This window comes from Schistocerca piceifrons, chromosome 7 (assembly GCF_021461385.2).
Source record: "Schistocerca piceifrons isolate TAMUIC-IGC-003096 chromosome 7, iqSchPice1.1, whole genome shotgun sequence".
Classification (NCBI taxonomy): domain Eukaryota; kingdom Metazoa; phylum Arthropoda; class Insecta; order Orthoptera; family Acrididae; genus Schistocerca; species Schistocerca piceifrons.
In genome coordinates, this window is record NC_060144.1 from 511,053,374 (window position 1) to 511,068,528 (window position 15,155).

Here is a 15,155-nt window from a genome sequence, read left to right on the forward strand (position 1 = left end):
GACGTGCTACAGACGCGAAACTTAACCGGCAGGAAGAAGATGCTGTGATATGCAAATGATTAGCTTTTCAGAGCATTCACACAAGGTTGGCGCCGCTGGCCACACCTACAACGTGCTGACATGAGGAAAGTTTCCAACCGATTTCTCATACACAAATAGCAGTTGACCGGCGTTGCCTGGTGAAACGCTGTTGTGATGCCTCGTGGAAGGAGGAGAAACGCGTACTATCACGGTTCTGACTTTCATAAAGGTCGGATTGTAGCATATCGCGATTGCGGTTTATCGTGGCGACATTGCCGCTCGCGTTGGTCGAGGTCCAGTGACTGTTAGCAGAATATGGAATCGGTGGGTTCAGGAGGGTAATACGGAACACCGTGCTGGATCCCAACGGCCTCGTATCACTAGCAGTCGAGATGACGGGCATCTTATCCGCATGGATGTAACAGGTCGTGCAGCCACGTCTCGATCCCTGAGTCAACAGATCGGAACGTTTGCAAGACAACAACCATCTGCACGAACAGTTCGACGACGTTTTGCAGCAGCATGGACTATCAGCTCGGAGACCAGGGCTGCGGTTACCCTTGACGCTGCATCACAGACAGGAGCGCATGCGATGGTGTACTCAACGACGAACCTGGGTGCACGAATGGCAAAACATCATTTTTTCGGATGAATCATGATGGTCGCATCCGTGTTTGGCGACATCGCGGTAAAAGCACATTGGAAGCGTGTATTCGTCATCGCCATACTGGCGAAACACCCGGCGTGCTGGTATGGGTTACCATTGGTTACACGTCTCGGTCACCTCTTGTTCGCATTGACGGCACTTTGTACAGTGGACGCTACATTTCAGATGTGTTGCGACCCGTGGCTCTACCCTTCATTCGATCCTAGCGAAACCCTACATTTCAGCAGGATAATGCACGACCGCATGTTGCAGGTTCTATACGGGCCTTTCTGGATACAGAAAATGTTCGACTGCTGCCCTGGCCAGCACATTCTCCAGATCTCTCACCAATTGAAAACGTCTGGTCAATGGTGGGCGAGCAACTGGCTCGTCACAATGCGCCAGTCACTACTCTTGATTAACTGTGGTATCGTGTTGCATGGGCAGTTGTACCTGTACACGCCATCCAAGCTCTGTTTGACTCAATGCCCAGGCGTATCAAGGCCGTTATTACGGCCAGAGGTGGTTGTTCTGGGTACTGATTTCTCAGGATCTATGCACCCAAATTGCGTGAAAATGTAATCACATGTCAGCTCTAGTATAATATATTTGTCCAATGAATACCCGTTTATCATCTGTATTTCTTCTTGGAGTTGCAATTTTAATGGCCAGTAGTGTAGGAATGTCCGGATTTGATTAGGTAGCGTACCTTGTGAGGCCACCAATGCGCTCGCTCTCTCTCTATCTCTCTCTCTCTCTCTCTCTCTCTCTCTCTCTCTCTGTGTGTGTGTGTGTGTGTGTGTGTGTTTGTGTGTGTGTGTGTGTGTGTGTGTGTGTGTGTCGTGCCTGACTGCTCAGCCGGGGCCCTCGTGTCAGTCAGTCCGGGCTCCTATGCAGAAACGTATTATCGACTTGAGTACTGGGCAATTCTGTCCCTCTGTTTGAAGGGGTGGTCGCCTTGGCTGCCTCTTCCATGCTGAAATACGCACACCAGAGGTGCACGAATGTTCATTATTAGGGATGTGTGATTTTATGCAGTTTCCTACGATGTTACTCGGCTCAGCGCTTTTAAGTCTACCGGGCTTTTACTTTCGTATTCATTTAACTCTTACTGAGGGAGGTAGCCCTCTTTGAATGCATGAAAATTACGTGATATTCGTGTTTTTCCGGTTCGGTGACTCAGTCCCTTGTAGGACCGCTTTGTTGTCTGTCTGTCTGACTGATGAGATCCTTTTTCTCAGGAACGAGTAGAAATATCAAGTTGAAATTCGTCATATACTAAGGTTAATAGTCCCTTGGCGGTATAAAACTTTTAAGCTTCTAAGTCAATTTAATCAAAAGATACGTCCATTTATTTCACATATATTGATACTCGAAAGCTCACTCATCAAAACTATAGGGTACTTCCCGTTGACCTGGAATCATGGATTTTCACAAGAAGCAAGAATTCACAGTATAAGCGAAAAATCCAGAATTGTTAATTTGTAATTATATACCACGAAAAAGTATTTGTTTTATCATTTGCTATCCAATTTCGTACCTGAAAATAAATTTTATCGAAAAGCTCGGAGTCCCTAGGACCTATAGCTTGCCAGTATCAGTGTCGATAACATCCAAAAATCGTCAGTGTCCTCGACTGCCAGGATGGATAAACTGTCTGCGTACATGATAAAGTTTCTACGGAACCCTCAGTGCGCGAGTGGGCATTTTTTCGCGTAAAATAAAAAGTAATTATAAATATGGTGATACAGTTTGTAAGTAGGCTGTTTGGGTTTTTATGTTGGTAACGCCACGTAGCGCTCTCTATGAAAATCACTGACTGTGCTGTGTGCAGTCTGTGACTGCTTTGCATTGTTGGAATGTTTGCTATTGTAGTGTTGGGCAGTTGGATGTGAACAGCGCGTAGCGTTGCGTAGTTGGAGGTGGACCGCCAGCAGTGGTGAATGTGGGGAGAGTGATGGCAGAATTTTGAGAGCGGACGATCTGGACGTGTGTCCGCCAGAAAAATGAAATTTATAAGACTTATATATATATATATATATATATATATATATATATATATATATATATATATATCAGTTCATGACATCCAGTCTTATAATTTTCATTTATATATATATATATATATATATGATGACTTTTGAACAATATTAACGTAAATACATTGTATGTTCTCTATCAAAATCTTTCATTTGCTGACTATGCCTATCAGATGTTAGTGCCTTCCGTATTTCGAATCTTTTATTTAGCTGGCAGTATTGGCGCTCGCTGTAATTGCAGTAGTTCGAGTAACTAAGATTTTTGTGAGGTAAGTGACTCATGAAAGGTGTAGGTTATTGTTAGTCAGGGCGATTCTTTTGTAGGGATTATTGAAAATCAGATTGCGTTGCGCTAAAAATATTGTGTGTCAGTTTATTGATGATCAGAATAAGCAAAGAGAGAAATGTCTGAACACGTTCAGTTTTGCTCAGCTGTTTGAAAATCAAATAACGTAATAGGTTTACCAGCACAGTAATTTATAATTTTCCAAAGGGGACGTTTCAAGTTTTATTCCATGCATTTTGTCTTTAAGAAATCATTTCTGTGTACACATCCGACGTTCGCTGTAACCGCTGCACCAGGAGAAAGGACCCCTTGTAGCCAGAACACTGGTCACTGGAGGGAATTCCCGAAGCCCTCCTACTGGACCTGTAACAAAGTATTTTGTATAAGTTATCTTCAATATATTTTCTATCGGTTTACATAGCATAATTAAAAAATATAAAGTTCTGACAAACTGTGATGTGCTGAAACAAATGTCATTTCCTTCGCCGAGAAGATCTAGGCATAAGCGTTCACCTAAAATAGACTTCTGAAGATATCGCAAAATGCCTAAGTACGTCGATGGAGAATTCACTTTAGAATGCCGGTATCAAACTGCGATCAAAACCTTATGTACCATTCTCAAGTTATGTTTTCCACTAAATTGAAAAATACAGTTTCGAGGAAAACGCCTTTAAGTTTTGGTGTATTTTGTTTTCTTTTTTCTTTAGTAGTTAAGTTAAACAAACCTCTAATCAGTGATTCTTGGATCATTCAGCAATCCTTCCAGATGCGAAAGGAGGTCCTCCTCCATCTTCCTCGTGGCTATGGTTGTCCTGCGGGCCTCTTGGCAACTTCTGTTATCTGCTGCTCTGCTCGCTCGATAAGTTTTTCTTCCGCTTTTATGGAGAAGTGGCAACGGCCTTGCCGCAGTGGTAACACCGGTTCCCGTGAGATCACCGAAGTTCAGCGCTGTCGGGCGTGGTCGGCACTTGGATGGGTGACCATCCAGGCCTCCTTGCGCTGTTGCCATTTTTCGGGGTGCACTCAGTCTCGTGGTGCCAATTGAGAAGCTACTCGACCGAATAGTAGCGGCTTCGGTCAAGAATACCATCATAACAACCGGGAGAGCGGTGAGCTGACACCACTCCCCTCCTATCCACCTCCTCCCTTTGAGGATGACACAGCGGTCGGATGGTCCCGGTAGGCCACTCGTGGCCTGAAGACGGAGTGCTTTTTGTGGAGAAGTAGTTTCAAGATCGAGCGTTTTCATAATTTCCATAATGCCTGTTATGCCCACGATGAAATTACGTGGCGAGTGCTTATTTCCCGCAATCAATGATTTTCACAGACATTTATTTTGTAACTCGATAACGGAGATTCTGGCGAACTTGGGGTCCACGCTACAATAAAGCAGACATCCCAGAGAACATTTTAAGCCAAAAAACAGAAAGATTTTTTTAAAGAGGACTACCGCCTTAATCATTTGACTTTGTTTCACCACGACACAATAATTTACATTTTTCTGGATGGAATGAGAATCAAACAGCCAACCAGTTGCATGACAAAAGTTTACTGAAACTTTTATCTAGGTTTCCACCGATGTAAACCCGTCTTCCGCAGAGGAAGTAACAGCACGTGTTATATATTGTGTGAAAACAGAAACGGTCATAAGGCTTAGTCAACAGTATCCATGTAAATGCTATGGCATAGCCATAAGGCTTGGTCAACAGTAAAAATGCCCCATGTAAAATCTAAGGCAGATGTGCATCACACACACACACACACACACACACACACACACACACATACGGCGCGCGAACGCGCACGCTTGTCTGCCTTAGCCTTTACACGGATCATTTTTACTGTTGAACAAGCCTTATGGCTATGCCATAGCATTTGTAGGACTCATTTTATTGTTGAATAAGCCTTGTGACTTCGTTTCTGGCCGGCCGGGCTGGCTGAGCGGTTCTAGGCGCTACAGTTTGGAACCGCGCGGCCGCTACGGTCGCAGGTTCGAATCCTGCCTCGGGCATGGATGTGTGTGATGTCTTTAGCTTAGTTAGGTTTAAGTAGTTCTAAGTTTTAGGGGACTGATGACCTTAGAAGTTAAGTTCCACAGTGCTCAGAGCCATTTTTGAACTTCGTTTCTCTTTTCGCACAATATATAACACGTGCAAGAACCTCTTCTGACAAGGGAACCTCCCCATCGCACCCCCCTCAGATTTATTTATAAGTTGGCACAGTGGATAGGCCTTGAAAAACTGAACACAGATTAATTGAGAAAACAGGAAGAAGTTGTGTGGAACTGCGAAAAAATAAGCAAAATATACAAACTGAGTAATTCATCGGAAGATAGGCAACATCAAGGAAATTGCGACCGCAGGAGCGCCGTGGTCTCGTGGTAACGTGAGTAGCTGCGGAACGAAAGGTCCTGGGTTCAAATCTTCCATCGAGTGAAAACCTTAATTTTTTATTTTCAGTTTATGTGACAAACTCTTATGTTTTCATCACTTTTTTGGGAGTGATTATCACATCCACAAGAAAACCTAAATCGGGCAAGGAAGAAGAATCTTTTTACCCATTCGCCAAGTGTACATGTTAGATGGGTCGACAGCATATTCCTGTCATCTGACGCACATGCCGTCACCAGTGTCGTATAGAATATATCAGATGTGTTTTCCTGTGGAGGAATCGGTTGACCTATGACCTTGCGATCAAATGTTTTCGGTTCCCATTGGAGAGGCACGTCCTTTCGTCTACTAATCGCACGGTTTTGCGATGCGGTCGCAAAACACAGACACTAAACGTAATACAGTGAACAGAGACGTCAATGAAGGAACGGACAGATAATAACTATGCAAAAATAAATAAAGTAAAATTTTTACTCGTGGGAAGACTTGAACCAAGGACCTCTCCTTCTGTAGCTACTCACGCTACCACGGAACCACGGCGCTCGTGAGCTCACTTTTGCCTTGATGTTGCCTATGTGTCCCATGGACTACTCAGTTTGCGTATTTTGCTTATTTTTTCACAGTTCCACACAACTTCTTCCTGTTTTCTCAATCGATCTGTGTTCAGTTTATCAAGGCCTATCCACTGTGCCAAGTTATAATTAAATCTGAGGGGGGTGCGATGGGGAGGTTCCCTTGTGAGGAAGACAGGTTTATATCTGCGGAAACCTAGGTAAAGGTTTCAATAAACTTCTGACATACAACTGGTTAGCTATTTGATTTCCGTTGCGTCCGTAATTCTACAGTTGCTAACTACTGCCATATTCAAAATTTCGTATATAATCATTTTTCCCATCTTTTCTGCACTGTTCCTGTTCATTTGTAAACCTCGTTTTCCTCATCTCTAAAGTCCTACACATCTGTTCTGTGAAGTGTTTGCACGTCCATTATATCAATATGTACAACTTTTGGATGTATTAACAATGTCAGTTTCAGATTGCACTAGAAAATGGCTTCAATATAAGAGCTGACACTGACCACGAAGTAAAAAGAATCTTTTCAGCAACAGGAGCGGCTAACCATCAAATGGGGTGCGTCCCAGACCGGGTATCATATCTGTATTTTCTTCTTTTCACGAGCAGCTGCCTTAACCACGAAATTAGTCCAAAAGTCTTGACCCTAACTGTTCTTGTCATTCCATCTCCGATTACCGAACGCACCTCCAGATGTTATCCGATGGGGCATATAGTGGTAGCAACCACTGGGAAACGGTGGAGGAACGCGGCCTACTTAATAATTCACATATGCAGCTGCTGTGAAGGACGGGGAAGAAGCCTTACCACATCCTCGAGAAAATGTGATCGGAGCACTTCGTGTAGGCTACATGAATCTCACGCTTCCGGTGTGACACTTTCTACACAATTTTTTCGCGAGGCCGCGAGGCGAATCATCAGGAAATCTTTCTTCCTGCCACCTATCTGGGAACAGATTGTACATTGACGGAACAAAAATTAGTGTGGTGTAAATGTGCGGAGCAAGCAGGCAACCATGCCGCGAAGACGACTCGTACTTCCTACAGCCAACTGAGCGAGTTTGAAAAGGGTCAGATCGTTGCCTTCCGAGTAGTGGGGTGGTCCTTTCGTAGAATCACCACACAAGTTGGACGTACTGCATCAATTGTGCAACGATGCTAGTAGTAGTGGTTAGTGTTCAGTGAAAAGTGGTCAGTGGTCAGTGAACATTCTCACACCCATAGACGATGTTCTGGACGTCCACGCAGCACAAACTGTAAGTAGGCTGTTTAGATTTTTATGTTGGTAACGCCACACAGCGCTCTGTATGAAAATCACTGGCTGTGCTGTGTGCAGTCTGTGGCTGGTTGGCGTTGTTGTAATATTCGCTATTGTAGTGTTGGGCAGCTGGATGTGAACAGCGCGTAGCGCTGCGCAGTTGGAGGTGAGCCGCCAGCAGTGGTGGATGTGGTGAGAGAGATGGCGGAGTTTTGAGAGCGGCTGACCTGGACGTGTGTCCATCAGAGACAGTAAATTTGTAAGACTGGATGTCATGAACATATATATATATATATATATTGACTTTTGAACACTATTAAGGTAAATACATTGTTTGTTCTCTATCAAAATCTTTCATTTGCTAACTATGCCTATCAGCAGTTAGTCCCTACAGTAGTTAGAACCTTTTATTTAGCTGGCAGCAGTGGCGCTCGCTGCATTGCAGTAGTTCGAGTAACGAAGATTTTTGTGAGATAAGTGATTCGTGAAAGGTATAGGTTATTGTTAGTCAGGGTCATTTTTTGGAGGGATTTTTGAAAGTCAGATTGCGTTGCGCTAAAAATATTGTGTGTCAGTTTAGTGTTGATCAGAATAAGTAAAGAGCGAAATGTCTGAATATGTTCAGATCTGCTCAGCTGTTTGAAAATCAAATAACGTAAGAGGTTTACCAGCACAGTAATTCAATAATTTTTCTAAGGGACGTTTCAAAACGTCTGCCAAGATCGTGGTATTGTTAAAGGCAGCAGTGGCAGATCATACAGCTACCACAGCAGAGACAAGCCCTCTTGTCTGTGCAAACCGGTTATTAGGAGTGGGACTACGAACATGCGCACCTCTAGCTCTTCTTCCACTCAAGCCGCAGCATCCATGTGCACGGCTCGACTGGTGCTGTCAGAGAATCACCTGGAAGATGGAACTGTGCGCCATAGTCTCCAGCGATGAGAGTAGACTCCACTTGCACACAAGGAATGGTCGTTTGCGCGTACAACATAGACCTGGTGAGCGTGTCGTAGAGTGCATTCGTCGAAGGCAGTTTGGTTCCACCCTAGGTCTTATGGTCTGACGTACGATAAGCTATAACTCCCATTCACCTTTGGTGTTTCTAGAGGGGACGCTAACCAGCGCCCGGTACGTGGAGAATGTTCTCAGACCCGTTCTTTTGCCGTTCTTCCAACAGGAAGGTGATGTGTTGTTCCAACAGGATAATGCTCGCCCACACACTGTCCGTAATACTTACAGTGCCCTGGAAGACATACAATAACTTCCTCGGTCAGCACGATGTCTGGACTTGTCTCCAATAGAGCACGTGTCGGATATGATGGGATGAAAAGTGACCCGTGTGACTCGTCAACCAACAACTCTTACAGAACCATATGAACAGATCGAGCAGGCGTGGCATGACATATCCCAATACAATATTGGCCATTATGTATATTCTACTGTATGGCAGAGTCGGTGCCTGCACTGCCGCTTGTGGAGGCTACAACATAGGTGTTGCAGCATGGATCGATACCTGCTACCCCAGGACCGCTTGTGCCATTGATGTGTAAATGTAATCATTTCATGTGCTCCATACGCACTGTTGCAACAGTAATATTGAGTGAATTTTAAACCTCTAAAAGGGTGCACTAATTTCTTTCCCGACAGTGTAGTTAAACGACAATGGCTACTGCAACAATAGCTTTGAATGAATGACAGCTTCTTACAATAGTGGATGTCATCAATGACACAGACATTTTGGAGTCGCCATATCGCTATGTCCGATATACCCTGTAATTTCAAAAGGTTTCTTCGCACATAAATAAACTTACGAACATGTGCTCAATGAGAAACAGCAAAATTTTGTCAATGATGTAGGCCTACCGTTCCACCCATCGGCCTTTCGGCACTTTTATTTTACAAGGTGTTGTACTTTTCCAGAAACAAGAGGAGGGACTGTTAGGTGAAAGGTTACAGGTAACCTTAAAGATTAATAAAATATTCTCAAGCTTCTAGCAGCATCAGGTGGTTAAGATTCCACGAGCTTTCGACCGAGTCATTGTCAGTTGGTAAGACTGACTGCTCTGTCGCCGTGGCCGCGTCGTTATATTGCCGCACTGCTGGTTGTGACGTCATTAGTGCTCTCTTCCTCCCATGTACGGTAATGTTTTCGTCCCGCGTCCGTCGCGCCCGTTTTAACATCGCGATAGCCGGGTCCCAGGCTGCGCTGAACTGCAAACCGCCGTCCTCGTTGATGGTGTTTTCAGAGGTTTTTATTTCAATAGCTTCTTTTATGACGCTATTCCAAAATCCCTTCGTCTTCATAAAGACAGATGTTTCGTCGAATAGAACTCGGTGTCTATTTTCTAAGGCGTGTTCTGCTACGGCTGATTTTTCTGGGTAGCGTAGGCGTAAGCACCTCTCGTGTTCCGTCCGGCGTTGCTCCACAGTGTGTACTGTTTGGCCGACGTAGTAACAGCCACACTGACATGGTATCTCGTACACTCCAGGCGTTCTAAGCCTTAGATCGTCTTTCACAGGCCTCATGAGCTGACGAATTTCTGCTGGAGGCCTGAACACCGATGAAATGTTATATCTCTTCAGGAGCCGGCTAATCTTTCCCGACACTGTACCACAGAAAGGCAAAAACACAAGTTTCTTGCTTTCTTCTTCGGTGGTGTTCTCTTCTCTGTTGGTGTGTTTCTTGCGTGTCACACCAGATATAGCCTGTGACACATGTCCGTGGCTGTACCCGTTTTCCCGGACGACTTTTCGGAGGTGGCTCAGTTCTTGTGGCAGACTTTCAGCGTCTGAGACGACTTTAGCACGATGGAGGAGGGTATTCAGAACGCCACCTTTTTGTGCCGGATGGTGGTGGCTGAGAGCGTGCAGGTACCGATCTGTGTGTGTCGGTTTCCTGTAGACACTGTGGCTGAGGTGCCCATTGGTTTTCCGTCGAACGAGGACGTCAAGGAAGGGCAATGAGCCACCTCCGAAAAGTCTTCCGGACAAGCTGGAAGCCCGAGAAAATTTTAATAATTCATATCGCCGCGAAACCATGCTTTCATACATAAGCTCAAAGATGTTACGATTTCATCAGGCTGTATTATTGCTCACAGGTACCGCTGATTTCATGGGGCTTAACCACTACTCAACTTCGCTAGCAACATCAGGACTAAAAGGCTCAATCCCATCCAAGGATTACGACACGGGCGTCATCACGTCGGCCATCGAAGGCTACCCGACGGGAGAAGGAATGACGGTAAGTTGACGGCAGCGCAACGCATATTCATGACGACGGAATTACAAATTTAAACTTCCAATGACGCGTTAACGTTAACTACAACAACGTTTGTGAAAACTGCAACACCCAGAAACCGTGACCCAAACGAATCGAGACGCGTAGCCTGCGCAGAACAGTATTCCAGCAGTAAGTGGTTAATTCTTGCAGGACCCTCGATCGATCAGCACTTGACTATTGCTCGTCAGTGTGCTGCCCCAGCAGTCAGGATTGATTGAGGAAATACAGAATATCCAAAGAAGAGCAGTGCCTTTCGCCACAAATTCGTTCAGCAAGCACGAAAGTGTGTATGATGCTGATATATCTCTTGAGTTACCGGTACACACTACGAAGGAGGCGTTCTGCATCACGGCGTGGTCTGTTGTTAAAATTCTGAGACCACATGTTCCTAGAAGAGTCGAACAATATATTCCTTCCTCTTTGGTATATCTCGCAAAGAACCATGAAGGTAAAACTAGAGAGATTCGAGCTTACACAAAGCTTTATTAACAGTAAATGTACTCACGTATCATTCGCCACTGCTACAACAAATGGGGATGTGACAAATGTACACGGAGTATCCTCCACGACATACTGTAGGATGACTTGCGAACTATAGATGTATATGTATTGTAGAAAGATGTAGAAACACAGTGTACAGATACGCAGAACATGAGTCAGTTTTACCTCAGGTTAAAACAGTCGAAGTGGAGTGTGAAAGCCCAAATACCTCATCGACGTTAAAAAGACATAGTTTTACGCTCATAAAGCTGAAGCCAATCTACAGAGCGCCCCTTTTAAACCACATTTCAAAGTCCCAAGGAAAAAACTACAGTAGATATGATAACGAAATCGCACCATATGCTAGAATGTCTCAAAGAATTTATTTTATAATCATCAGTACACCTCTACATGTGAACCATTTGCAGCAAGAATAATATCTAGTCTGTATTCAGTCTCTTGCCATGTTCTTCGTGACATGCTCCTGTCACTGATGTAGTCAGATCAGTGATAACACGTCTTAACATAGTAATATCGCCCGCTTTGGACACACATACGCGGCCCTCCACGAATCCCAACAAGAAGAAATCCAGTGGGATAACGTCGGAGAACGTGTTGGCCAGGCATTGGGTCCTCCGCGTCCGATACAGAGATTGGGAAATTTCGTATCCAGGAACTGGGAACAGCCGCTGACCAATCCGACGGAGCTCCATTTTGATGAAAGACGATGCTGGACTGCAAGTCTTGTGTCTGAAGGTAAGCAAACTTCTCAAATATGCCCAGATACCACTAGTCCATTTACTGTGTTTTCTACAAAGAACGGTCCAACAATCTTGCCATGCACTAGCCCTGACTAGACTTTCAGTTTACGGCTATCATGAAAATGATAGCGTGCAGATGTTGCGAGCCCCAAATCCGAACATTATACCGAATAACCGTTCCTGATATATGGAAAGTTGATTCATCTAAGAATAATCTTCTATCCAGGAAGCTGGCATTCATATCAGTACGCTGCAGCATATCCCTAGCAAACTGTTGTCGACATAATTTGTCGTTCGACGTCATATGTTGTTTCTTCCACTGTCAGTTCCGAAACACAAGAATGTTTCAGAACATTTGCAGTTTCCAGAAACTTAAGACATCATTCCTTAATTATTTTCTCGTTAGGTGAATCACATCAATACAACGTACGATAATTTCTTTGCGATTTTGTTTCTGCAAACCACACTACTGCATGCATGAGCTGTTGTGGAGTCGCCGTTTTCACTTAATGCTTTCATGCTGCGCTCTGTCGATAATAAACAGAAGAAAAAAAATCGCAACGCCAAAAAATAATTAATGTAGAATAATGAAATTTCGGGAATACATTTGTCTAGGTCAGATACTGAAGTGATTACCATTGTAAGATCACAGATAAATGTGTGCACGAGGTAAGCCATTGCAAATGTGTAATGCTGGTACATTAATAACCTTTGTAACGGCCAGAATGTTGAACACAAGCATGCAAACGTGCATCCATTGTCCTGTACAGATGCCGGATGCCAGTTTGTGGGGTGGAGATGCATCCCTGTTGCACTTGGTCGGTCAGTACAGAGACAGTTAACGCTGTTTCAGGATATCTCTGGTTGCCGTCCGAAGATGTCCCATATATGATCGATTGGAGACATATGTGGCGATGGAGCAGGCCAAGGCAACATGTCGACACTCTACAGAGCATGCTGGGTTACAACAGCGGTATGTGGGCGAGCGTTAGCCTGTTGGAAAGTACTCCTTGCAATGTCGTTCATGAATGGTAGCACAACAGGTCGAATCATCAGTTTGACGTACAAGTTTCAGCCAGGGTGCTTGGGATAACCTGAGGGCACTCCTACCGTCATACGAAATCACACCCTAGACCACAACTTAAGGTGTAGGTCCGCAGTGTCTAGCACGCAGACATGTTGGTTACAGGCCCTTAACTGGCCTCTTCCTAACCAACAGACGGCCATCACTGACAGCTAGATAGAGCCAGCTTTCATCAGAAAACGCAACAGACCGCCACCCTGCCCTCCAATGAGCTCTCGCTTGACACCATTGATGTCGCAAATGGTGGTGGTTTGGCTTCAGTGGAATACACGCTACAGGGCGCCTAGCTCGGGGCTGTCCTGGAAGTAACCGATTTCTAACAGTTCGTTGTGTCTGGTGTCAACTGCTGCTCATGATGCAGTCCAATGCTACAGAGCTATACGCTGAACACGTCGGTCTTTCCTCTCGGTAGTACAAAGTGGCCATTAATAATGTACAGTGGCCACATTCCTAACAAATCTCTCATCAGCATCGCAGAAGGAAAATTCAGCTTCTCTTAGTCCTACAACACGATCTCACAAACCAAGTGATGTGTTGATGATGGCGTCTTTGTCGCCTTAAAAGCATTCTTGACTAACATCAACTCAGCCCGCCCAATTTCAAAGGTAACTAACGCTCGCGACCGTTACTGCGTGTATTTAAAGCAAATTTGATTTGAATCTCCGTAGTGGCGCTACTAGCGCTACTCTTATGCGACTAGAGCGAAATATGATTAGACATCATCTTTCGGAAGTAAAAACACGTCTACCAACTTTCGTTTATGTCGCACAACTCCTCCTTGGTGTTGCTATTTTTTTCCTTCGGTGTGGTTGACACGTCTGACGAGGAAACATACATTCTTTGAGCTGCTATACCACACGGTGCAATTTTATTATCATATTTACTGTAGCTTTTTCCCTGTGACTTTGAAAAGTGGGAGGTTTGAATAGAACCCCCTATATTGTACAATTATGTGACACGTTTTAACTCACACATCATGACATTTTTAGAAAACGAAAATATCCGTCATAAAAATCACCACGGATTTTGTAACGGACAACTTGTGACATTCAGCTCGCTGTGTTCGTCTACGAGAACCAGGGCGCCTCAGACAAAGGTGCCCAAGTTGACGATGTGTTAATTGACTTTCGGAAGGCATTCGAAGCAGTTCCGCACTACTGTTCAGTGAACAAAAGGCGAACTTACCGAGTACCGGACGAGATTCGTAACTGGATTCAGCACTCACTGGCAAATAGAACTCTGTTTTAAGGCTCCAAATGAACTAGTCTAAGGTAATTTCGGGGGTAAACCGATGGTGTGTGCTAGGGCCTTTTCTGTTTTCAGTATACTTACTATTGATCTATCAAAAATGGTTCAAATGGCTCTGAGCACTATGCGACTTAACATCTGTGGTCATCACTCCCTTAGAATTTAGAACTACTTAAACCTAACTAACCTAAGGACATCACACACAACCATGCCCGAGGCAGGATTCGAACATGCGACCGCAGCGGTCGCGCGGTTCCAGACTGTAGCGCCTAGAATCGCACGGCGACCCCGGCCGGCACTATTGATCTATCGTTGGATTCTCCATGAAGCTTTTGGCGGACGAAGGCGTTGTCTGTAGCAAGACTGCAACGCCTGAAGATTGTAACGAAATGCGGGAAGACACGCAGACGATCGACATTTGGTGCACAGACTGTTGCTCGATCCTGACTACAAATAAATGTAACGTATTACGTGTAAATAGATAGAGATCCGCTACTGTTCGATTACAGGGCTTATGACACGTCTTTTGAAACTGCCACCACCATAAAACGGCTGGTATTAACCGACTGGAGCTTGGTGCAGGAAAACCCGGCTGATTTTCGTTCGGAGAATACTAAGGAAAAGTAATTCATACACAAAATATGCGCCTTATAAAAAACTCGTTCGACCGATTGAACAGTGTTATTCATCAGTCCGGTATCCTTACAGCGTTAAACAAGGGCCAACGAAAAACGGGCGGTTTAGACAACGGCATGCTTGTTCAAGCGTGAGTACACCATTCGCGAACAGAACCAGAAGTAAACGAGGCCACACGTTGCCGTTTGCGGACTATACATGCAGAATGAAACTGCAATTAAATCCAGACCATTAGCTGCTTACAGGAGTTTTATTTATTTAATCATATAGCTAGGGCCCCCCGTCGGTCAGACCGTTCGCCGGGTGCCGGTCTTTCAATTTAACGTCACTTCGGCCACCTGCAGTCGATGGGGATGATAGGATGATGATGAGGACAGCGCAACACCCAGTCCCTAGGCGGAGAAAAAGCCCGACCCAGCCGGGAATTGAACCCGGGCCTAGAGGATTGACAATCC

The 15,155-nt window shown here is 44.8% G+C and overlaps 1 protein-coding gene and 1 pseudogene across 1 annotated transcript in view; both read left to right on the top strand.

The window, feature by feature from the left end:
* Positions 1 to 15,155, top strand: part of LOC124709054 (myrosinase 1-like) — a 108,306-nt gene that overhangs the window by 73,740 nt on the left and 19,411 nt on the right. Inside the window, exon 8 of the mRNA XM_047240702.1 lies at positions 10,310 to 10,452. Within this exon, the coding sequence (XP_047096658.1) occupies positions 10,310 to 10,452 (143 nt within the window). The remainder of the gene's footprint in view (positions 1 to 10,309; positions 10,453 to 15,155) is intronic.
* On the top strand, positions 3,883 to 4,000 carry LOC124709307 (annotated as a pseudogene).